This window comes from Lytechinus pictus, chromosome 16 (assembly GCF_037042905.1).
Source record: "Lytechinus pictus isolate F3 Inbred chromosome 16, Lp3.0, whole genome shotgun sequence".
Taxonomy (NCBI): domain Eukaryota; kingdom Metazoa; phylum Echinodermata; class Echinoidea; order Temnopleuroida; family Toxopneustidae; genus Lytechinus; species Lytechinus pictus.
The window spans coordinates 894,419-921,689 of NC_087260.1; the positions used below are offsets into that span (position 1 = coordinate 894,419).

General features: G+C 36.9%; 1 protein-coding gene across 1 annotated transcript; it reads right to left on the reverse strand.

Annotated features, from left to right (window-relative positions):
• Nucleotides 1-8,671: 8,671 nt before the first annotated feature.
• On the reverse strand, nt 8,672-9,196 carry LOC135157073 (uncharacterized). Its single transcript, XM_064111557.1, has 2 exons — nt 8,965-9,196; nt 8,672-8,793 (listed from the first exon to the last, which is right to left on the reverse strand). The coding sequence occupies exons 1-2, from the start codon at nt 9,194-9,196 to the stop codon at nt 8,672-8,674; spliced, it is 354 nt and encodes a 117-aa protein (XP_063967627.1).
• Between the last annotated feature and the right edge of the window lie 18,075 nt (nt 9,197-27,271).

Below are 27,271 nucleotides of genomic sequence, written 5' to 3' on the forward strand. Positions count from 1 at the left end.
TATGATGATCGGACTTCTTGCTAATTAGCAGACTTCCTCTTAACCTTTTTCATTATCTTTGCCATAATTTTCAAATCATGCGGTCAAAATTCATTTTCAGATCAATTTATTTGCTTGAATTGTTCTGTTGTTGTTTCTTTTTAATATGCTCTCTGTTAGCTTTGAATATTCCTTCTTCAAGCTAAAACAATTTTGTTTCAGTCGAAGTATGGGAGAGCGTGGATTTTTTTTCAAATCCTTTCATTGTGTGCTACAAAGGTTATGGTGCCTTTTGAACAGTGCCACACAGATGGGCGGGGGCTTGGGATGCTCCCCCCCCCCTCAATTAAAAAAAATCGTGACCAAGAAAAATAGTGGACAGGAAATAAAAGGAAAGATAGAAAGTAAAATATGATATTATTTTCTGAATATTATGTCAAAATCTATCACAAAATTTGATATTGTAATAAAAAAGTGGGAATATTTGCGTGCTCACTTCGCTCGCTCACAACTTTTTAATACATTTTACCTGATCTGCCATATCTATCTCCTTCAAAATTGACTCGATACACCATTGTCATTGAAAGACATGAATCCCTTCTTGTGTTTCCTGTCAAGCAAATAAACTTGGTCAAGGAATCAATGACCCCTTGAAAAATAGATTCATGTCTTTTAAAGGTACATTTATAATATAATTTGTTTCACATTAATAAAAAGATTTGAATAATCACAAGTTTTCCCAATTAATAATGCAAATCTTTTTGCTTGGGTTGACAAAAAATCTTCTTTTCTCAGTTACTTATGAAGGAAAATTAAAAGGTAAGAGAAGTTTAAATAAAAAAACAAAATAATTCAAGTAAATAAATAAATTTGTAAATAAAATTTGACAGCATAATGCGAAAATTGTGGCACAGATAATGAAAAGGTCAAGAGGAAGTCTCCTGATTAGTAAGAAGTCTGATCATCATATTACTCATATTCTGCAATTCTGGCGCAAGCCTCTTTTTGAACCCCCAACAAAAACGTCCCGTGTTCGCTCAAGCATGAACAAAGTTTTTTTTTTTTATTGCATTTCAAAGATAAGACCTTAGAGCACCTATTTACACCAAAATATAGACATCATAATTTGAAACAAAAAATGTATAGACTTCAAATCTGTCCCGTTTTTTTTAATACACACTGTAGAGGTCATCGTCACACATACAAACGCAATTCGCAACTAAGTTGAAGACAGCAAGAAACGTATGCGGTACGGTAGCTCGACAGCTAGCTGAGCCGGAGCGGGCGGCCGGTCGGCACAAAGCAAATTTTCCGCAACCAACTGTTTTTTGCAAGAGCCGCGTCACACGCGGATAAATATGTCATAATAACACGTCTGCTACGTTATCGACTGGTGAGAAGATCTCGATCAAATTTCATATTATTCGCCTTGAAATTATTCCTTTAGGGTCTATGGTATCATTCTGAAGGAATTTACATATTTGGAATAATAGTACGGCCATAAATATACTTTTAATCATTTCCTCTTTGCAAGTTCTCCGGCTCGCAGATACAACTTCAACTGCAGTTTATTCCATTATGACTTGTTTCGCCACGGACACAGTCCCGAACGAAAACAAGGCATTAAAATCGCTACAAAGAAGAACAGTTTTAACAATGTAGGGACATATTATTGACTATATGTCTTTGAATAATTATTACTTCCTTTCAGTATCGTTCACATAAAATCAATAGCGATAAAATGAAATTTTGACACAAAAGTAAATATGAAGGCGTACATGCATAGTACACAAAACGGCACTGCCTTGTTTACTACACCGGGACCGAATACCCCCCCCCCCCCCCGTGACGTCACAGTCAAAGAACACCCGTCTCGGTAGGCATTGCAGGAGCGAACTCAGGGAAAATGGGTAGGGATAAATCGTTCAAATTCACTATTTTGAAACAAGAAAATGGGGGGTCGAATCACCTCTTAGTGTTTGGGGGGTTGTAAGGTTGCTATTAATGTAAATATCTCAATATTTGGAATCGTCTTCTTAATTCAACTTTAAGTGTTTCTTCTTTGGATAGGGCTTCTCTCATAAAACTCTCTCTTAAAAACTATTCATTTTGTTATTAATACCCCTGTACATGTAAATGCATTTTAAAAGTGATCCATGTATGATTTATGTTTGGTTTTGATAAAAAATCATTCTTTCATTCATTTATTCATTTGTTCGTTTGTCCATCCCTCCTGTCATCCATCCATATCTTGTGTATTATAGTGATCATCAGGACTCCGTGCATCATTTCTCTTGATATAGGCCCTTAACTCGGGTTTAAATTAAACCCTGGTTTAGGGTAAAGGTTTAACTATGGAGTGCCAATTGGAGCACAAATCTCTAACAGTACACATTCAATTTATTAACTCATACGACACCCAAATTGTTCATAATTGTCTGGGAATGATAAGTATTTTTCTTCATTTTGAAAGCAAATCGAAACAAAATAGTAAACATAAGAATTTTAAAATATAAACAGAAGTTTTGAACTTTTGGCTCCCAATAATTTTAGCACAGAGTTGGACCGTGGTCTAAGTTAAACCTGACTTCAAAATACAGGCCATTGTGTCTACCCAGTCAGAAATATAAATCATCTACCAGTGTTAAAAGTTTGTGTCTTTATTATTGTACAGTGATGCAGGAGACTGGTCATCATTTCTCTCGATAGAGCTTCTACCCAGTCAAAGAGATCAATCATCTACCAGTCTGCATCCTAAAGAGGAACATACTTTTGTCTTCCAAGTCACTTGGGACTGCTCTCTACCTTCAAATAGACCCAATGAGGTAAAGGCTTTTTATCTCATCATGCTGATTGGTCAACATCTACTTTTTGTCTTGCCCACCAGAGGTGAAGGTGAGACTTCGGGATCCAAATGTCGTCCGTCACAAACCTTATGACACATAATACCTTGGTCACATATGATCTACGGCGGCCGTACGGCGAGTCGAAAACAGCCGTTTTAACATTTTTTTGTACCAGTCGCACATATGATAATGAATAAAACGACTGTTTTCGACTCGCCGTACGGCCGCCGTAGATCAAATGTGACCGTGGTATAACTCCGCAACCGTAAGTAATTTTTAACCAAACTTGGATGGTAGATGGACTTGGGTAACCTTCACGATATGCTTCAGTCGGAGGTCACATGGTAAGGTCAAAGGTCATTTTCAGGTCAACATTAAAGTTTACATGCAAGACTCTCTTATGAAACCTAACTCCGCAACCCTAAGTCACTTCTCAATTAAACTTGGATGGTAGATGGACTCAGGGGACGTGCATGTTATGCTGCAGTCAAAGGTCACATGGTAAGGTCAAAGGTCATTTTCAGGTCAATGTTAAAGTTTACATGCAAGACTCTCTTGTATGACACCTACATGTAACTCCGCAACCGTACATGTAAGTCACTTTTCAACCAAACTTGGATGGTAGATGAACTTGGGGGACCTGCATGTTAGGCTGCAGTCGGAGGTCACATGGTTAGGTCAAAGGTCATTTTCGGTTCAATGTTAAAGTTTACATGCAAAACTTTTATGACAAGTGTTATTCAATCCCAGTCATTTCACAATGAAGTTTTGAAATAATAATGGTCTTTATTGGTACATTAAAAACATTCGTTGTAGCCAAAGGCTGAATTATAAATGCTAGTACAAGGTAAAAAATATGACATATAAATTGACAAAAAACGCAAATATACAAACAAGGTATATATTATATATGGATAAAAACAAATAAATAAATAAAAAAACCAGTCAATACACAATAAAGAGTGACCTCCATTCGACCTTGCCAAAGTAGCAAGAAACATAAATGAGTGGCGATATGGAATTAGGTTGATAAAACATTAATAAGTACCGATACGTGTGGAATGGAAACAGTAAGAACAGGGAAAAAGAAATGCGTAACAATTGGCATAGTCATTGAATAGCATTGTGGATTATTGGGTTATAAAGAGAACAATAAATCGGTGTAATTGAACAAAAAGGCGCTTAACAAGGTCGAATGGAGCACTGAAACATATAATAGATTGTTGGACATGCATCGAAGTTTTAACAAAAGTACAAGTCCGCCCCAGCAGAAAGTCGACCCGAACGAATAGATAACCGAAATAAGCATAGCACTCTATATTTTACATTCTAGCCGATCCACCTCTATTCATTCAAATCAACCTACAGTCGGGGCAGACTTGGCTTACAAGTGAAAAGGGATAGGGAGAATGAAGAAACAGAAAATTGGGGGAAAGAAGAAAGAAAGATATAGTCGAGAGGAAGAGAAAGCAAAGATAGATGCGATGCCAACAATATCAAATATTACATATTACGAGTACAACATGCTATTTGATTTGATTTGATTTGAATTTATTTTTCTTCTACATAACAATATAATATAACATAAATGTAACAAACATATATTGACAATAAATCAGGTATAAATCATTTAGCATAAAATTAATAGCAGAAGATGGATTGCCATAGTAAGCAAAAAAATGCTTGAAAAATATGACAAACCGAAACATATTTTAACCATATAATCATATTATGAGCAGAATGGACAATAACAAATTATTAAAGTATCAATTAAGTATAATATAAAAAAGAGAAGAACAAAATCTAACAAGCCAAAACTTGCTATAATATATATAATCAAGTAAAAAAAAAAAAAAGGAAAACGTTAAAAATGTAAGAGACAAAATTGCAACTCTTCTATCCTGTTATACGGCACTGTAATTGCACTACACATGATTGCACTACATGATTGCACTTAATACTGAACAAACAATTCTGTTGCGTGTCCTCACAAATCACAATATTACTGGTTATTTTCATAAGTGGGCGAGACACAAAATTGCTTTTGCCTTGTCTTGATTATACATGTAATTTCTAACTTAATGAAAACATTTTCAAGGAAATATGGATAATAGATATTCATTTCATTCATGTGAATTGTGAAATTTCAGCAACGTTTTGGGGATTTTTTTGTTTTGTTTTACCCCCCGACTAACCCTTACCACCTGTTTAGCTTTTAAACGTTTTTCAGAATTCATGTACCAGGTAATTTCTCGAACTTATCTTGAGCTTTTATTTAACAGTTCAATACTATTTAAGAATAACATACATGTAGTACAAGGTCTGTAATTTATTTTATTAAATTTCTAGTTCATACCTTTCATCTCTTTACATTTCTGTTCTCTATTGTTTGCAATTTTTTTTAATTTCTCTTAACATACAGGTTAATTTGCATGGGCGAATATTTGACTTTCCATAGGTAGTCAAATATTCGCCCAGGTCAAAGTCATTTTCTTATCAGATTATGAAAAACGTGAATTTATTTTTTTAAATTTCAAGTTCATACCTTTCATCTCTTTGCATTTCTGTTCTCTAATGTCTGTATTCTGTGTTTGCAATTTTTTTTTATTTCTCTTAACATACAGGTTAATTTGCATTAGCTGACTTTCCATATGTAGTCAAATATTCGCCCAGGTCAAAGTCATTTTCTTATCAGATTATGAAAAACGTGATACAGGGTGTACATTTTTTTTTCTATTCTTGGAAGTCAAATAGATCTCTGTGGACTCAAAAAAGAGTTGACTTTTAAAGTCAAAGTTACCTTTAGTATATATTCTCTATTTTTTAGCCTGTAGATTTTCCCCTGTTCTTGGTGATTGAGTGGAACACCCCTTCTATCGCAATGAAACAATCCATTCAGTCTCATTATCATCTACCAACTGTCACCATGGACTTCCCAGAATTCATAGTTCTTTCCCAGTGTCAATCACCTGTCACCACAGGGCAAAGGTCAGTCATATGTCTTTAATTTCAATTCATTTTTTTTCCATTAAAAAGTCAAGTACTTAGTACAAATGCATAAAATAATTACAATTGTTGGTCTGTTACAAAAATGTTCAGTTTTTGTTCTACTAGAGCCACTTTCATACTGACAGCCGAAGTGGAGTTACTCTGAGTCCAGAAGGATTTACTCCACTTTGGAGGGCAGTATGAAAATTCTAGGATTATTTTTATATTGATTTAAAGCGGAGTACTCGACCCACTTCGAGAAGAGGGTTACAAACGGAGTTAGTCTGCGCCAGAAATTCGCTATCGCCTATCTCATTCATTTCAGCATTGGGGAGATTATGTGCGCCAAAATAAAGCAAACTTGCTTGGAAACCATGGAAACGACTGCATATACTGTACACCGCTGTGAAGCTTGCCAATTTAAGGACGTTCCACAGTTAAAATGCAGTCCATGTCATTTTCACCAAATTTTGCAGAGAGTTACTTTGGTATCTATGCATTACGAAAATGCAAAAAATAACATAGGTTCATCTGCTTATTTTTTTTCTACGGGTCTTCAAAGTCTTCGTATTTGAATGCTATGCAATCTTGCGCAATCAAGAGAATTATGCCTCTCTTAGACCTCACGAATTCACCAAATGAGTGTAAATCATCTTTACTCAGTAGATACCGCATCAAACTTCATCAAATTTTCAAGATATATAACAAAGTGTATACAAAAGAAAGAGAAAGTTTTTTATTGGTAGAACTATATCTATTTGGAGTCAGCAGCGCCCTCATTTGGCAAGAATGGTGCAAAAACTCGGAAAAAACAAATCTTCAAAGACGTGAATCTACACAAAAATTAAAAAAGTATTTTGTAAGCTGCACTTTTTTCAAAATCCATGTCATTTTCATCAAATTCAGCTAAACTGTAGAGGAATGCATATCGAAGGTGTAGGGAAGTTAAAAATATGGGGTCCATGTGCTCGTTTTTGAACTATGAGTGTTCAAAGTGATGCGAGGTGGCATGAAAATCGCCCAAATGCGCCCAAAATGTGCAAAAGTCTAATAATGCTGTCTAAAAAGCGAATGGTTCCGTAGTTTTGCCCCCAAACATTCAAAATCCATGTCATTTTCATCATACTATCCAGATTTGTAGAAGAATATATTCTGAAGACATTGAAATATTAAAAATATGGGGTCCATGTGCTCGCTTTTAAACTATCAGTGTCTAAACTGTTGCGAGTTGGCTTGAAAATCGCCTAAAAAGTGCTGAAAACATGCAAAAGTCTCTTAATACCCTCTAAAATGCAAATGGTTACATATTTCGCTCCAAAACATTCAAAATCCATGTCATTTTCATCATACTCTCTAGATTTGTAGAGGAAAATATTCTAAAGACATTAATATATTAAAAATATGGGGTCCATGTGCTCGATTTTAAACTATCAGTGTCCAAAATGTTGCGAGTTGGCTTGAAAATATCGAAATCCACCTAAAGGCCCGGTCACATATAGCCCGACGCACGACCCACGCATTTAAAATTGGAAAATAGGACCAGTGCGTCGTTGTGCGCTCAACTCCTGTCAGAATTTCTGAAAGGCTAGCGAACTTGCATCGAATACATAACATATTGCTAACGCGCTGCGCGTATACTGGGCGCATATTGACCGTACACAGAGCGCATATACAAAACCTCCCAACGAATGCATCACGTATTGCGAGCGTGTTGAACGAATGGCTAGCGCTGGGCTAGCGCATGCACTGCGCGTTCAACGCGCAGCCCGCGACCGAAAACTTCCATTTAAAAAAAATATAAACCAATGTATACATTTGTAGAAATAATACTATGTTATTAAGAAAATATATTATGTTACTTACACTACCAAAGAAAAATAGTTTGAAAATATTTCATGTTTAAATCAGTATTTTATGTTTAAATCAGTGTCAATTTATCAGGCAGGGAAAACACAAGTTATTTTTTGAAAAAAAAGTTGCCGGCAGATTTGAATTTTATCACTAGACATAATATTTTTAATACTTTACAAATAAGAGTCAAAAAGTAAAGAAAGGGAAATATGAAAAAAGCTAAGAATAGACACATGTAGGAGAAAAGTGTGTGTGGATTTGTGTTCAAATGTATTTGCGTTGTTAGCGAGAGGGTGTGTGTGTGTGTGTGTGTGTGCGTGTGTATAATTATGTATGTTTGCAAGTGAATGCTTGTCAAATAAACAGTATATAAAGAATGGAATGAAATAGTACAAAGCATTAATCAACCATCATCCAATCACAATCTCTGTATAATTATAGCTGCCCGAACTGTTCACATAAATGTTGTCTATATCATTCTGTCCTGCCATGGAACGGCACCGGCTTTGGAGTTGACCCAGTGCTTGATAAGATTCCTCTGCTTTTTTCCTTCCCTGCTGGAGGTATTGCTGCCAGCGACAGAGATGGTGTCTTGCATGTTAAGGCCTGATCTCCATGCTCCTGGGACCTAGTCATGACCAAGGTTCTCGGCACGGTCAAGCTGCTGGTTCTGCACACCTGGGTACCTTGTCCTCATCTAGTTGTGGAGGATGATGCATGCCGTGACAATGAGCTTGACGGTAGCTGGCTGCTGCTGCATCGTGGTCAGGAGAACTTGAAACCTGCTAGACAGAATGCCGAAGGCATTTTCGACAACCCTTCTGGCTCGGGAAAGCCGATAATTGAAAATGCGCTGCGACTGCGTCATACCTCAAAGACTGTACGGCTTCATAATTATTAGGACGTAGAGCGAATGCATTGTAGCCGACGAAAAAGTATGGTACATCCTGGTTGTCGTTGGGAAGAGGATCGGGATCCGGGAGGCCTAAACTGCCATCTTCAACAGATTATCTCAGCTCAGAAGCATTGTAGATCCGAGCGTCTGATGCCGATCCCATACCACCAATGTCTACCCAGATGAAGCGATAATCAGCATCCACGAGCGCCATGAGGACAACGGAGTAGAATCCTTTGTAGTTATATTAAAGAGAACCACTGTTCATGCTGTTTGGAGGACAATTGCAGCTGACATGCTTTCCATCGAGTGCACCACAGGTATGGGGGAAGTTCCACTTCTCAATGAACTGGTCAGATATGGCACGCCACTCATCGGGAGTGGTGGGACACTTCATCATCTCACCCTTGTACTCTTCGATGATGGCCTGGCACACTTCTGGGATGAGCAGGGGTATAGTATTGTGAGGGATTCTCCATCCATAGGACATTGAGCGATACTTGGTCCCAGACTCAAGATGTCGAAGGGTGAGAGCAAGCTTCAGGCCAGGATCGAGGGCATCTCTGTAGGTTGCATTCTGTTTGGTGATACTCGGGCCACCTCTTGGTAGCAGTTCGTCGAACATCTCTGGTGGCATTCGCATACAATTTTTGAAGGCTGCCTGGTCTTTGTTACGGAGTTTTACAAGAAGTTGATCATACATGGGTACCCGGTAGGAAGGAATTCCTTTAATGCTCGAGCGCCCGATCATCCGATCGTTTGTATTAAGCGCTATATAAATGTTGCATATTATTATTATTATTATTATTATTATTATTATTACAAGCCAAACTGTCTTCTCCTTTCGATCCAGGGTCAGACCCAGTATCTTCGTTGACTTTTTTTCCTTTCTCCTTCTGGAGACTTGTAGTTGGTGAATAGTCAGTGCCATTAGGTTATGCTGATGTTGGAGAATTGCAATTTTATATTTCAATTGAGTGTCAGGATCATCCATCTTCCGAGGTGGTTCTTTCGAGGGCTGGAGGAGAAGTGATGAGGAGTTGGTGCCGGATCCACTTACTGTATATGCCCTATGACTACACGCTAGGCACACGCCAGGTATATGTTAGGAACACGCTAGATAAACGTTGTGTGCGTTAGAGACACGTTCAACACTCGTTCAGCACTCGTTCAGCTCGTTCATATTCGTTGCGTGTTCGTTGGAAAGCACGTTATGTGTGCGCCAGTTGTTCGTTCGAAATCAGCCGCCGAACTTGCGACGGATACTCAACGTAGGCTCAGCGTACGTCTAGCGTTGGTCTAGCGCGCTTTGCGAATGTTTGGCGACTTCATGGCGTATAGAGTCATGCGTCGAGCTCTGCGCATATTTTTGAGCATGCTCAAAAAATTACGACGCACAAGCGAAGAGCGTCGAATACATAACGTTGGTAAAACGCGCTCGTCGAACGCTTAACGAACAATGGCGCAGATCTAGCGAGTAACAACGCATTGACCAAAACTGCAAAAATGCAACACGTGGGCCATGCGCCCCTCGTGCGTCGCCTATATGTGACCGGGCCTTAAAATGCGCCGAAAACTTGCAAAAGTCTAATAAAGCCGTCTAAAATGCGAATGGTTCCGTAGTTTTGCTCCCAAATATTCAAAATCCATGTAAATTTCATCATAGTCTTTAGATTTACAGAGGAATATATTCTGATGACGTTAAAATATTAAAAACATGGGGTCCATGTGCTCGTTTTTAAGCTATCAGTGACTAAACTGTTGCGAGTTGGCTTGAAACAGCCCAAAATGCGCCGAAAACCGTATTAAAAGTCTGATTATACCGTCCAAAAATGTCTGAAATACCAATAGTTCCTTAGTCCTGCTCCCAAACATTCAAAATCCATGTCATTTTCGTCATATTTTCGATATTTGTAGAGGAATATATTCTGAAGAAGTTAAGATGTTTAAATTATGGGGTCCATGTGCTCATTTTCAAATTAATCAGTGTCCAAAGTGTTGCGAGTTGGCTTTAAACAGTCTATAATGCGCCTAAAATGGGCAAAAGTCTAATACCGTCCAAAATGTCTAAAATACGAATGGTTCCTTAGTCCTGCTCCCAAACATTCAAAATCCATGTCATTTTCATCATACTCTCTAGATTTGTAGAGAAATATATTCTAAAGAAGTTAAGACATTACAAATTTGGGGTCCATGTGCTCGTTTTCAAACTATCAGTGTCCAAGGTATTGCGCGTTGGCTTGAAACAGCCCAAAATGCACAGAAAACAAGCAAAAGTCTGTTAATACCGTCTAAAATGCAAGTGGTTCCGTAGTCTTGCTCCCAAACATTGAAAATCCATGTCGTTTTCATCATACTTTGCACATAGATACTTTAGCACCTGAATATTCCAAATATGCAAAAATTAACATGGGTCCATGTGCTTGATTTTTTGCTATAGAGCTTAAAAGTTAACCCAAAATGGATGATGTTCTTAAGAATTGCGCATCCAAAAGAATTTGGCATTTTTAGACATCACGAGATCACAACATTGATATTAAAGCCCTATTAATCAGTCAAAATCCATGAAAATTTCATCAAATTTTGCAATATGATTAATAATTGTATCCGTAAGATGGATAATCTATCGATTGCTGTCAATTGTTTGCTCATTTAAGTCTAACAACACTCTCAGTTCTTAGAAATTGCGGGAAAGATACTCAACCTCAAAAATGTCAATTTCAATAGCAAAGTAACCCATGTCATTTTCACCAAACTTTGCAAAGTTGTACAAGAAGGTATACCTAAGAGGTGCAAACATTAGAAAATATGGGTTCATGTGCTTGTTTCAAACTATCAGCACTCTTATTAGAGCAAATTTGCTTCTTAAAACACCCAAAAACGCGCCAAAAGCAGTATCTATGTGAGGAAAAATTCCGAACCACTTTTCCATTTATTCATACTCGAGGGTCATATTCATCATACTTTGCAGCACTACAGAGAAACTATTTTGAAATTGTAGAGGAATTTTTAAAAAATGGTCCACGGAATAATTCCAGTTTATTAGCTTCATAAAATAACACATCAGATCTGCAGTTAATGTAGATAAGGAGAAAAATCAGCTCACATTACCTACAGCTGATTAAATCACAAGTTCATCCATTGTGACGTCAGCGCGCAGAGTGTAAAATATGCGCAGATCATAATGCGCGCAAACATAACTGTGGAACGTCCTTAAAAGGGGGTGTAATGTCGGTCAGCAGTACAAACGTACATCACCTCAATCCGGAGTTATTCCGGAGTAACTCAACTTCGCCTTCAGTGTGAAAACAGCATTACTCTCATTTCTTTATTTCTGCATCAATTATGTTCATACTGGGTACATGTGATCCTTGGGTAGTACCACATGTAAGTCCATGAAAATGATGGGGCCAAAGGTCAAATGATATGAGGTCATGCTATGTCTCGCCCATCAGAGGTGAAGGGTAGAATAAGGGATCGAAATGTTGTCCGTCCATTCGTCACAAACATTATGATGCATAACTCTGCAACCGTATATCACTTTTCACCCAAACTTGGCTTGTATATATACGTAGGAGACCTGCATGTTATGCTGCAGTCGGAGGTCATATGGTAAGGTCAAAGGTCATTTTGAGGTCAACTCTAAAGTTTACATGCTTGACTCTCTTATGATGCAAAATTTCTGGTTATATTCACAAGTGGGCAAGACAACATCACATATGCCTTGTTTGGAGTTTTTGTTCAACTTGCTCTCATTTCTTTATTTATTCATTAATTCTAATCACATTTAGTTCGAAGGATCCTTGGGAAATACCCCGGGGGGGGCCACTTCCATTGACGAGTGGATACCATGCGCGACCACAGGGTCTCGAAAAGCACCCTAAACACGTATTTTCCATGTTCTGAAAATGCACCCCTTAACAAGTATTGGCGTCTGAAACCCTACCCTTAACAAGTATTGGAAACAAAACTATACTCTTGGCAAGTATTCCCTGAAATGAACCCCTAAACAAGTATACAGCAATATTTTATTGTTGTGCCACGGGTCCGTCGGTCGTCGGTTTTACCTAATTTACACACCATTTGGTTTAGTACGGCCCCACCTTCCTCACCTCGCGCAAATTGGGACTCTAAACACGTAGTGTTTGGGCAAAAAGGACATCCTTTATACAACATTTTAATTTTGTTTTATTATCCCCGCAAATTTGACCCTAAACACGTAGCTTTCCTAGCGAAATAGATACCCTTTTTCATTATTTTTGTGTTTTTGACACCCTTATCACGTTACGTACGTAACGTGCCCTATCTTGAAAAAGACATCCTTTTTACGTGTTTTTTGGGTCGCGCATGGTATCCACTCGTCAATGTAAGTGGCCCCCCCCGGGGAAATACCACATGTGTGTTGGGGGGATAATGGGTAAAAGGTTAAGTTTTTGTTCAGCTTGCTCTCATTGATTTATTTCTGCTTCAATTATGTTTACACTTGGAACAAATTATCCTTAGTTAATACCACAAGTGTTTTCATGAGGATGATGGGGTCAAAGGTTCAAAAGATATGATTTCATGTCCACCCTTTTGGAATTTTTATTCAACTTGCTCTCATTTCTTTATTTCTGTATTAATTCTGATCACACTTGGTTCAAAGGATCCTTGGGTAATACCATATATGGTGTGTTGAGGATGATGGGTCAAAAGTCATCTACATGTAGGGGTCAACAGGTCAAGTTTTTTACCCCTAGATGATCTAATTTCTTATCAATTGTGTTTATACTTGCTACATATAATCATTAGGTAATACCACACGTTTTTTCTTGAGGATGATGCCAAAGGTCAAGAGATCATATTGCATATTTCAGTGATCACAAAATCAGGTACATGGTTTTCGTGAACCACCTTGTCTTAACTGCTGATTCTCTGCAAACACTTTAATATTCAAATCAAACATATCGAGTACCCCCTGTTTGATATTTTTTTTCTTTTAAAAGGGTTCTTGGAACATTTAGCTTAGGGTGTGTTTATGCGTCCATTGCGAAGATAAATCAGTCTTTTCAAGCAATCTTTCAGAACGTCAATCGCAAACGTGCTGGGAGTGCTGTTTATGCTTAATTTTTCAGAGGCAAAATCATGATTTGGAATTGGTAAACTAGCTTAGCCGGTGTAATATAGGAGCGCCTTGAGAACCTAGCAAGGTGGATCCTATATTGTTATTTTGAGAAGGGTAATTATTATTTGTTATGCATGGGCCACCGATCTACAGAGCATATTTTGTCTCGCATGAACAAGGTTTGGCAGAGACCCTAGTGATCACTTTTTCTGTTTGTCCACTGGTCCGTTAGTCTGTTGGACTGTTTGTCCTTTGGTCCATCAAAAAAATGTGTAAGTTTTTGTTCAACTTGCTCTCATTTCTTTATTTCTTCATCAGTTATGTGCATGCATGTACATACATGTAGTACATATGATCCATATTTAATACCGCATGTGAGCCGTTGAGAATGATGGGGTCAGAAGGTCAAATGATATGAGGCTATGCCTTGTTGAAATCTCTTTCACCTCATGCAAAATCTCGTACTATCACACTCATGCCTATATGCTATTTTTTTATTACATTATTATGTAGTTTTACGGTGACCTACACATTACTGAACAATCTCCGAGATTTCCTTGGAATAACTCTTATTTGGATACCAGACAGGGAACCAAGAGGTATAAAACATACATTCCATATATTATATATTAAACTCATGGAACTCTTGCTGCTTGGTGCATTTGGAAAGTCTGCATGGGTCTTCTCATACAATCAAAATACATTGCATAGCATGTTCTTTTATTTGTTTCAGGAACATCAGCAGAGGTATTAGAAGGGAATTTTATTATGATTTTCTAATAGAAGATATTTAAATCAAATTTTTGAAAATTAAATATCTGCAACATATACTTTGGTGACATGTTTAACAATTCAGGAACAGAGGAGAGGGCACTCTTTTGATCTTGACATTAATGTTTAAAAACAAAATGTAAGGTTTGTTTTTCTCGCCTGCATAGCACAGCGAGACTTAGACTGAAAACTCTGTCCATTTCGGTCAGGGATTAGATTCACTGAGACTTCATCTTGCTTCACAGCATCCCTCCCGCAATAGACCGAAGACTCCCATATGCATCGCAGTGTCCAGAGGTAAACTAGGTTTATAATATATCCTCAAACAAAAGCCGTGTATGAGATATGAAGATAAAAATATAATTTACCGTATGTAACGAAAATCAGCATCCAAAGGCGAGACGTTATAGTTTCAGATAAGATAACTCGTGTTTATAGAATTAAAAAAAAAAAACATAGCGCTTGTTCTGATTTGTTCACGAGTGACTAAGGAGCTATTTCGGCAGGTCAGATTTAATCAATAATAAAATATGCAAATAAGCAAGCAGCAGATGCCATTGCGAGCTATCGCCAAAATGTAAATGAATATTGATTGATTGATAGATTTTATTTCTTATGATAAAAACAATACAAAATATATACATTCAAACAATAAAAACATATTAATTGAATCAATAATATAGTGAATAGGTATATGAATTTAAAATTATAAAACTTATGTTGTAAGAGAAATATGGGAAAAACCAAAAAGCTGCAAGGAGCTTGAAAGAGGTTATCCCAGTTCCAGAATACGATTGCGGAATACATATGCATGTACATAACATAATATACAAAGAAAGCACAATTGTAATGTAACTTGCCCAAGAGAAATCCTTAACTACCCCCCCCCCCCCTTACATACAGTGTACATGTAATCAAAAGTTGCATTTCTTCCGACTAATATTAAGCTAGAATTGATTTTTTAATTTCCTTTATAATGTCGATAAGAATAAAGATTGTTTGATCTCACTGGGAAGTGAGTGCCATACATCGGGACCCCTGTGTCTTATTGATTTAGATGTTAACATAGTACGGGGATTTATTCAATGGTAATTTTCCAAGCTTCTTGTGTTATATGAATGAATTTGACAATTACGTGTAAACATTGAAGCAAATTGGGAAGGCAATATCTTATTCTTCAATCTAAACATAAAAAGTGCAGTCTGAATATTTATATCAGCAACTTTTAATAGTACGAGCTCTTTAAAGATTGGGTCGGTGTGGGCTAGATAGTGAGATCCTGTACACAATCTTACAGCTCTCTTTTGTAATTTGAACAACATATCTAAACATGTATGTTTGGAGTAACAATTTCCCCTGACAATGACACCATAAGACAATGAAGACAGGATAAAAAGAATTATATAATAAAATCATTGCCTTAGAGGGAAGGTAGTATTTAAGCTTAGACATAATGCCAAGTGTATGTGATACATTAAGTTCAAGGTTTTCAAACTGGGGGTTCCATGTAAGACATTGGTCAAGTAAAATACCCAAGAATTTCACTGTTGACTTCTTTTCTAAGGTAGTATTAGTTAGTTATCAACAATTTTGTTTTTGCTATGAAGTATAATATAATTGGTCTTACTGATATTAAGCGATAATTTATTAGAACAAGCCAATTAAGTAATTTAGGGAATTCGGTGTTAAACTGAAAGGAGATGTTGTCCAGGTTTTCATCAGCATAAAGTAGGGTTGTGTCGTCGGCAAACAAGACATATTGTAGATTTTGAGAAACATGGGAAATATCATTTACATACACTAGGAATAGGAGAGGTCCAAGTATGGAGTAAAAAGGAGTTTATTTACATTCTTGCACTATATTTCACTCATTAGAAATCAAAGAGGGTGAGGTAGCTAACCCTTTTCCCTATAGTCGCTGTAGTTAAGCATTGGGCAAATTTCCAACATTATGACTATGAGTCCCATGGGAGTCTTCTGTCTGTGTAGGAGGAGGACTGAAAAATACAGAAATTTTTCAAAAATCGTCAGAAACAGAGGAGTTTTCAGTCTAAGTGAGACTATACACTGCACCTGTAGGCCCCAGCGACGATGAAATCTTAACCGAGGTCAAGTTTTTGAAATGTCATCATATACCCGTAGTAGTTTAAAAATCATTGATAACCAAGGTTAAGTTTTTGAAATGTTATCATGACTTTGAAATCATATAGGTCAAGTTCATGAATCTTGGACATAAGTTTAATCAAGTATTACTGGACATCTTTCCCAAGTTTTAGGTGACATGACCAAGGCCAAAGGTCATTTAGAGTCAATGAACTTAGACCATGTTGAGGGAATATACATCAAAATCTTAACCCAAGGTTAAGTATTTGAAATGTCAACAAAACTTTAAGAAAAGTATATGGATTTCGTACATGAAACTTGAACTTGAGAGTAATCAAGTATCACTGATCTATGAGTTTCGGGTCACATGTTAAGGTCATATTTCATTTACGGTTAATAAATTTTTCACTATGTTAGGGGTATTTAATAATTATTGAATAATCATTCAAATGGCATCATAACTTTTGAAAGTTTATGGCTCAAATTCACAAAGGTGGTTTTGAAAACCCACGGTTGAATCCATGGTTTATGCAGATTTCCTGTATAAAATTATGCTTAATTTAGCGCGTATCCGGCGTGTGTATAAAAAATGTCAAATGCTGATGCATGCTTTTGTCACAGTGCGCCAATTTGACGCATGTTACCATGGTTAGATACGCTATTTTATCAACTGATTGAAAAGTGGACTCATTAATTCAAAACAGTGGACTCATTAATTCAAAACAGTGGACTCATGAATAAAATAGCGTGGATAACCACGGCAACAGGCGTCAATTTGGCGCACTGTGACAAAAGCACACATCAGCATTGGACATTTTTTTAATATACGCGGTAAAATAAGTATAATTTATATGGGAAATCTGCATAAACCATGAACTCAACCGCAGCCTTTCCAATCCACCTTTGTGAATTCGGGCCTATTGATCTAGTTCCTAAAACGGGGAGAAGTAATCAAGTATCACTGATCGTCTTGCACAAGTCTTAGATCACATGATCAAGGTCAAAGGTAATTTAGGGTTAATGCCCCAGTGTTTCATTCCTATGAATGATGTTTTTTTAGTCAACCTCTGGCTGTGGTTATGTGTATCACCCCCAAGTGGATGTGGGCTGACTTGTCAATTGAACTAGAAATAGAGAACAATCGTTACGGCTAAATAACCGATTTTTTAATAAGAATTCATATGAAAAGTCAGGTGACTGGTTTCATTCATGTGAATAGACAGCATAAAGCTAGCTAATAAAAACAAACAATTGCAGGTATCAGACCATGTGTATCAGGAGGATAATGATCTCTAGAGGGTGCATATGTATCACCACCCAAATTGCAGGCATGAAGGCAGCTTCAAAGCCGATGTTGGATGCAGCTTCAAACCCGACACATTGTAATTGATTTCAAAGTACTGCTATATTGAATTGCGTAATGCAGGTGAGAATGCTAGAGATGTTCCATTTGTTTTTCTTTTGCTACCTCTAGCCACTTCTTAATCATTATAGGCCAGGTCCCTTCTGAAGATGATTGATATTTCACAAAGGGTTATTTTTTTTTTCAATTAGAAGTGAAAGAAAATAAAGTTAATTGAGATATAATGACCTATATTTAAATATTGATAAAAGACTGATAGATGCACAATTCTAAAGTTACGATTTGTAATAAAGCATATGTATATACATATTAATATGTCTAATTTTATTAATGATTTTGTTGCGAGACATCTTTCATAATTTCATGAGGTCATAAAGTGCCTGTTATGTTTTGTTTTATTGTATACTATTAATCATAATAATCCATGCAAAACTTAACTTCTTTGGTTTACCCCCAGTTGATTATTAATTTTGATGAAATTTCACTTTCCCCATTCACAGCACGAATGTTCACAGTTCAAGCTACATTGTGCTGCATAATTACAACAATGAATTCTATCATTTACTTTATGTCTACTAATAGGAGGATTAAACGAGAACTTACCGTTTGAAGTTTGATCCTTATTTTATGAGTAATTGGAGGTTAGAGAATACATGAGAGCCCGCCCGCTACGCTTATGTTCAATCTTCAAAGCGACTGTAACTACTGGTGAGAACGAAAATAAAATAAGGCTTACGAAAACAGACCTAAAAGATCCTGAGTAAGGGAGGGAGAGGAGGGCATGTATTCTCTAACCTCCAATTACTCATAAAATAAGGATCAAACTTCAAACAGTAAGTTCTCGTTTAATCCTCCTATTTTATTTCATAATTCTCGGAACGAGAATACATGAGATTTCAAAGCCCAGTAGTCACATGCGTCATACTTCCAGGAAATTAACTAATCTGCAAATTGCAGAAACTTATTTCCCTTGGTGTAACACTGCTTGCGTGTAGGAACCATTTTGATCCTCCACTGGTTTGTTATAAAAAGTCTGAAAAGTTTTCTCATTTGCCCAACCTACATGTTTGAGAATGTCTTCCATGGAAAAATGCATTTTCCTGGCGAGAGAAGTGGATGCTGCCCTCGTAGAATGGGCTTTGTACTGGTCCGTATTCACACCAGCTGACGTCATTACCATCTTAATCCACCTCGAAATCGTTTGTGAGGTTGCCCTCTTGTGTGGTCTCTGATATGAGATAAAGAGTTGTCTTTCGGAGTTCCTTTTTTTTTTTGTAGCGTTTATATACTGCTCAATGCAGCGAACAGGGCAAACCTTTTCATCCTGTGGAAAAGCTGCTATGTTCACAACTAATCCAATTTTACCAGGTTTGCTCTGCTTCAGAAGATTGTCAACATGGAACACCACAGAATCTGCCTTTAAGCACATCTTGTCCATGTTCAGGTGGCTTAGTGTCTGCACCCTTTGCGCCGAGGTAATTGCAAGCAAAATACTCAGTTTTTTAGCTAAGTCACATAATGAGAGTATGTCATTCGGTGCCTGCTGTCGGAGATAATTTAGTACCACACTAATATCCCAAACGTTTGCATAGCGTGGCATTGGAGTTCTTAGCTGAAAAACACCCTTCATGTACTTGCTTATGAGAGGATGTGATCCCACAGTATAACTGCTATCTGCTAAAACCATGACTGATGCCAGAGCACTTCTCGCTGTGTTGATAGCACTATACCCTGCATTTTGTCGTTAGAATAAGTCACTGAAAAATTCTAAAATATCCCTAGCTCTGGCGTGCATCCATGGAAGATTATGTTCTTGACAGAATTTTTTCCACTTGTTTATGTAAATGTTGTACTGCTTCTTTGTTGATTCTCTCCAAGATGCACCAATGATGTCTGTAGTTTGCTTTGTTAATCCTTGTAGGTCACAGTGTGCCCTCCAAGCCTGCAACAAAGAAGATCAAGATTAGTAAGAGGGTGGGGTCTGCCAGACACTGGCTGAGTGAGCAGCACATTACTCCATGGTAAAAACAAAGGCTCTTCTAGCATCATTTCTTCCAGGGAAGGGAACCAAGCCTGTGTAGGCCAATTTGGTACTACTAGTAACCCTTGTGCACCATCTACTTTAATCTTCTGTAGACATTTAGCAATAAGATTGAAGGGAGGGAAAGCATAGAAATCAAGTTTCCCCCAGTCCAATGTAAATGCGTCAACTGCCCATGCATTTGGGTCAGGTTTCCACGAGACATATTTAGGTAATTGAGTATTGAGTCTCGTTGCAAATAAATCTACCTCTGGTGGGCCATATTTATTAAGTATTTCCTTAAAAGCCATATCATGAAGAGCCCATTCAATGTTGTCATTGAATGTGCGGGACATACGTCCAGCTTCAACATTTTGAGTACCCGGCAAGTAGGCAGCTGTAATCCAAATGTTTCGGTCTCTACACCAATTCCATATTTGTTTTGCCATTTCATTGCATGAATTTGATTTAATACCCCCCATCTTGTTGAGGTAAGAAGCTGCAGTCATGTTGTCTAGCCTGATCAAAACATGTGCATTTCTCAAATGGGAGCAATAAGCTTTCAGACCAAACCCTGCTGCTTATGTCTCTAGAAAGTTGATTTCATTCTTTTTAGCCCTAACCAATTCATGGGCATTCCATCTACCCCCTGTTTGGGAGGTGAGGTCTGTAGCACCCCAGCCTTCCCCACTAGCATCTGTACGTAGTTCCATTGTAAATTTCCCATGATGCATTTTGCATATCGTTGATGTAGCATTTGTGGCCCACCATTCCAGATCCTTCTTAGCTTCTGTCGAGAGTGACATGACTCTATCAAAATGCCCTTTATTACACCTTAAGGCTGCTATTTTATCTTTCTCGAGTGCCCTGTAATAGAGGAGGCCATATTGTGAAGCTGGGAATGCAGCTACTATTTTCCCAATTAACTTAGCAACTTCTCGTATAGTTGGACTCTTTTTCTCATACAACCTAATGCATGCCTCCTTTAAGTCTTTACCTTTGTTGTCAGGCAATGAGACTGTCATTGTAATTGTACTGAGTTGAAACCCCAAAAACTCCACTACTTGAGTGGGCTCGAGAACAGACTTTGAGGTGAATTGTAAATCCAAGAGAACTTAATAGTGTCGTTGTGGCCAACACAGACTTGTTTGTTGCTTCTTCATTCTTCCCAATAATTAGGGTGTCATCCAAATACCCGACAACTTTGTGCTTTGACTGTCTAAGAGAGGCAAACACTGGTTTAAGGAGCTTGGTAAAAAGTCGGGGGGCAGAGCTACATGTAAGTCCATTTGGTAAAGCTTTGTACTGCCAAAGTTGACCTTGCCAAACAAATCTAAGATACTTTCTAGAGTCTGTATGGATGGGAACTGTATAGTAAGCTTCACGGAGGTCGACTGAAGCTAAGAAGTTTCCCCGAGAAATGAGAGAGATTGCAGTGGCGAGGTTGTCCATCTTAAAATGGTGATAGGCTACATATTCATTTAGCTGAGATAAATCCAAAATCAAGCGTACTCCTCCATTTTTCTTAGGCCTTGTAAAGACATTTGAAATGAATTCCCCAGTTACATGGGAGCAGCGTTCAATTACATTTTTTCTTTCTAAGTTTGCTAACTCTTCATTAATCATTGCCATCTGCATGTTATCCCTCTTGTAGATATGTATGGGTTTTTCCTGTCTCGGGGGAAACTTGTCTGGGTCAAACTCCAATTTATAGCCCTGAATGGCTTGGAGCAGTAAAGGGTCTGAGGTAATTTGACGCCATTTATTGACAAAAAGCTTCAGTCGACCTCCAACAGTACATAATTCAGGGGGATTCCCCTTACAAGCACTTACCTCTTGAGTGCTTGGCTCTGATGTGGGGACTTCCACAACTATTTCTTGCGTTGTGCTTTGTCCTTGTGTGCTGTTGGTGTGTAAGTGTGGGAAGCTTGCTGAGCTTGCTTGTATTTCCCTTTCTTGTAGTTCTGATGTTGGCTTTCCCCGATGCGAGGTGTGAATTGCTCTGATCTCTGCTAGTGTACCACCCTGCTTGTTTCATCATGCTTTTCGCATACTCAGTTTCCCTGCGATAAGGGTGGTAAGAATGTGCCTTATCCTGTCTGGAATGGCCTTTCACAACCCCAGCCGTAGCCTTTCGTTGGTCTTGGAGGTCTTTGACCTGGCGTCCAAGGTCTTCACCGAATAATTGCTTTGTGACAGGTTGAGTAGGACGACAGAGACGATGGTACAAGGGGTTAAGATCTGGTTTGATCATATTCTTTCGAAGCAAGTTCATGCCATAATTGGCATTACACAGCAAGGCTAAAGCATCTTGCTGTTCCTCTGTCATTGAAAGTGGATCAAGAGTATGCGCAAAGGCACATAAGCCCTTAGTCAGGGACCGCTGAATGTGCTGAAGTCTAAGGTCTTTATTTCTAGTAGCGGAGCGCAAATTCTCCCAGATGATGGTGTTCACTTTTGGGGTGTCAAGAATTTCACAGTTTGCGGGTGAGAGATATTTTTCAGCCGCTTTCTCAATGGATTTTTCTTCCAGCTTGTTACTCATCATATAAGATATTGATCGAGCGATGTCTTCATTCAAAGGTGTGCCTATGGCACTAGGCGCAGCAAATTTTGCTGCAATTACGGGGATTGTTGAAGGGACAGGATTAATTTCTCCCTTGTCACCCAAAGTAGAGGCAGTTGTTGAGGGAGCCCTGCCTGAGCTGGCTAAGTTAACGTTTGGAGACCTATGTCTATGACAAAGGTCCTCTTCATCTGCGTCAAAAAGAATGTCACTATTTGGGGTAAGAGAACCACTCCCATCGCCCTCACCAGGCAAGTCGTGGGTGAACCCAACTAGCGGGGGCTCCAAAGTAACGTTGTCGTTGGCATTAAAAACAGCCTGGTCAGAAGCATGAGCTTGTACAGGGCCCGCTGTAGGGAGCTTCTCCATCAGGACTGATAACATGCTTTCAAGCCTGTCCATTCTAGAATCTACGCTAGAAGTGCTGGGGTTTTCCCCCTCTTTTCAGCTCGGCTTTGCCTTACTCAAACTAGTTTTACTTTTAGTTTTAGATCTACTCTCACCGATCGGCTTAGCCTTGGTCATAGTACTAGATTTCTCTTGAGAAGGTGTTTTTTGTGGCAACTTACTCGTATCATGATCGCTCGGCTTTGCCTTGCGACTTGTAATCACCTTGTCGTGAGTGGACTTAACCGAGCTCGGCTTTGCCTTACTCGGCGGCGGTGTCGGGGACTTCTCTCCGGAGCTGCCGGTAACCTGTGGGCTGTTGCCCGCTGTAACTCCGCTGACACCTGGAGTGAGTCGAGTCGTGGTAAAAGACTCCATTTCGAAAATTACGAAGTGAAATTTGTCCTGAAAAGATACAATCTCGTTCACTAGCAACTGATCTTTACTAATGAACTAAGTTTGATACGTTGATCTGCCGTGATGGCGAAGATTTTGTGAAAATACGCGGAAAAAACAAAGTTCATAGTGTGGTTTGTAAGCGCAACGGATGTATTGAACGTAAGCGTAGCGGGCGGGCTCTCATGTATTCTCGTTCCAAGAATTATGAAATAAAATACTTGATGCATGTAAGATGCTATGTGCAATGAAGACATGATAATGACCAATTTCCAGTTTATGTTTTTTTTACCCTTTGCTTTCTGATGTTACAATCTTGCACATTCGTACAATTAAATTCAACATTAGTAATAATTAGTTTTCTAATTGCTTATAGTAGAGCGGATAAGCTCCAAAAATCACAACAATTGTGCAAAATTTGACTAAAGCATGAAACTTTCACAAGTATTAGTATATGCCGTAAGATTTATTTTAAAGATGGGAGGTAAATTTTTAAATGCCATTTTCGGCCGTTGCCATGGCAACGGATTAATTTCTCAAAAATAACATACATTCCCTTGTAAATGATTTTGATTTTGATTTGATAGCATTTATTCCATTCATCATAAAAACAAATACAAGGCACATACAAAGTTTACATAAATTACAAGGGAAAATTGCAGATATTACAATGATAAAATCTGGGAAACAGTTGAATAAAGTACATGATTTATAAATGAATGAGGAGGCAACTAGAAAGGGAAAGCCTTATTAGCGCTGCCACCTTTACAAAATCTGGAAACTGAATATATATATATGATATTGTAAAATACATGATGTAATAAATACTGAATACCAGACATAAACATTAAACATAAAAGGGGGAGGGAAAAAAAAAAAAAAAAAAAAAAAACCTGATCATACATTATTTGAATATTTACTGAGAAGTTGTGTTTTATATCTCCTTTTAAAAACATTTAATGATGGACTAGATTTAACAGAATATGGTAACTTGTTCCAGATAACGGGTCCTTTGTAAAAAATACAATTCTTTGCTAAAGAGGTGCGTATTTTGGGTATGTGGAAGTCTGCAGATCCTCGCGTATGATAAGAATGAAAATCGGCATTGTAACAAAATATTTCAGAGATATTGTTTGGAATATAGCTTTTGTAACATAAATACATAAAAATTGCAATTTCATAATCAGAGAAATCATAAACATTCAACAAATTTAACTGACTAAACAGCGGCTTGGTATGGGCAAGAAAATTGGCATGTGTGATGATTCTCACTGCTCTTTTTTGTAGCCGGTATAAACGTTGCATTGAGTATGAAGTACAAGAACTCCAGGCAATGTTACAATATCGAAAATACGGTGAAATAATGGAATTATAAATCATTTTGAGAATCTTTTTTGGAAAAAACTTTAACTTGTTTAGGATACCTATACTTTTCGAAATTTTCATGCAGATGACATCAATATGTTCATTAAATGATAACCTACTATCAATAGTCACACCCAGAAATTTTAAAGAAGTACATCTATTAATAATGTTATCATTCATAGAAACAACTATATTATTATAATCAATTATCTTGTTAGAAAAAATCATGTAATGAGTTTTATTAGTGTTTAAAACCAATCTATTGGACATCAGCCATGAATTTATTTTGTTGATTTCGTTATTAAAATTGAGAATCGGATTTGCGATATTATAATCACTCAAGAACACACTGGTGTCATCTGCAAATAGTATATATTGAAGAATGCGAGATGAATTACAAATGTCATTCATATAAATTAAAAACAAAAGCGGGCCAAGTATGGATCCCTGGGGTACTCCACATCCAATGACCTGTAAATCAGACTTGTGATTGTTAACTAAGACATATTGCATACGATTTGACAAATAACTTTTAAAAAGATCTAAAAGAACACCTCGTATACCATAATTATTTAATTTATATAAAAGAATTGAATGATCTAAAGTATCAAAAGCTTTGCTTAAATCAAGAAATAATCCAATAAGTATTTTCTTGTTATCTAGTGACTTACAAACTTTACAAACAAAATCAACTAAAGCAGAAGATGTGGAGTACCCAGGACGAAAACCGTATTGACTATTAGATAAAGTATTGTATTGAACAAGGAATTTAAACAATCGATTATAAATACACTTTTCAAATATTTTGGAAAATACAGGTAACACAGAAATTGGTCGATAATTATTAGAACTTGCATGAGAACCGCCTTTAAATAAGGGTATAACTTTGGCAATTTTTAAGTTATCAGGAAAAATTCCTGTCAACATCGAACAATTGAAAATATCGCTTAACGGAAAACAAATAATATGAATAACTCTTTTAACAATAGAAATATCAATATCATCAAAGCCAGTACTTGATCGATTTTTAAGATTACAAACAATATTGATTATTTCTTTTGGAGTAATGGGCATAAAAAAGGCAGATTGGTCATTTCTATCTAAATATTGCACAAAATTACATGTGAAATCAGAAGTAATATTTTGCGTTAAAGAAGGACCAATATTGATAAAATATTTGTTGAATTCATTAGCGATTTCATTATTTTCTTTAAATGATCGATCACCTACAATCAGTTCATCAATGAAGGTGTTTTTTGAAAAATTTCCCATGGATTTGTTAATTAATTTCCATGTTTTTTTCATATCAAATTGCACTTGTAAAAATTTGTTGTGATAATACTCATTTCGAATTCTTTTGATTTTATTATTACATTCATTTCTATATATTTTATAAGAATTATGATTTTTAGTAGTTGGAGATTTCATGTATTTTTTATATAAGCGATATTTCTTTTTGCACATTTTACGTAGATCGTCATTAAACCACAGTTTATCTTTTCTTGGCCTTATGGGTTTCTGAACCTTTGGAAAACAAACATCATATATAGACTTGAATTTGTTTAGAAAATAATTATAAGTGGCATTAGGATCTCTATTATCAAATTGCCAGTATTCGTCTTTAAGTTTGTCTGTAAATGTTTTAATATTATTTTCACACATATCACGTTTTATGATTGGAATGTATTCATCATTATCGATTATAGTATTATTAATGCAAAAAATTGGAAGGTGGTCGCTGATATCAGCAAATATAATACCACTATTAATAGTTTCTATGTTATTGTTATTAGTGAATATATTATCAATTAATGTAGCTGAATTCATAGTAATACGAGTAGGATAGTGTATAACTGGAAAGAAGGAATTAACCATAAGTACATCAAGAAAATCACTAACTTGAGGGCAAGAATTGGCATTGAGTAAGTTTATATTAAAGTCTCCAGCGAGGTACACAAATTTATTTTCTTTATTAATTGTATCAATAACAGTATTAAAAGAGACAATGAAATTCTGGAAAGATGTATTCGGCGGTCTATAAACACTGCCAAAAATTATATTTTTCTTTTTTGTTTTTATTTCAATGAATACAGATTCCAATTCAGCAGTATTTATATCAAGATCGAATCTATGAGAATAACTTAAATTATCTCGTATATAAATGCCTACCCCGCCTCCAGAACGGGTATTACGACAGTTACCAATAAATTCGTAGCCATTGATATTATACACTGGGTCATTAATTTTCATCCAAGTTTCTGTTGTTGCTATTGCACAAAGTTTGTAATCGATCATATTTAAAAAGGTTTCAAGGTGCAGAATATTTTTCTTAATGCTTCTGCAATTTACATGAATACACGAAAATGAGTTATCAAGATTTTGTCTAGCAGTAAATGTATTGAATTCATCGGGTGTGAAAAAGTTTTGGAGGGGACCATTTGTAAATTCATCATTAATTAAAGGAGATAATTGATCAGATATTGAAGTAGAATGCAAATTATTGAGAAATTGGAGATACAATTCACGATCAGGCATAATCAAAGTTTATTTACAAGTACAAAAAAAATATAATACTTAAACTAGATACTTAATCAGTCTATATTAGCAAAAAGAATTAAATTTCCACCGGAAAAGGAA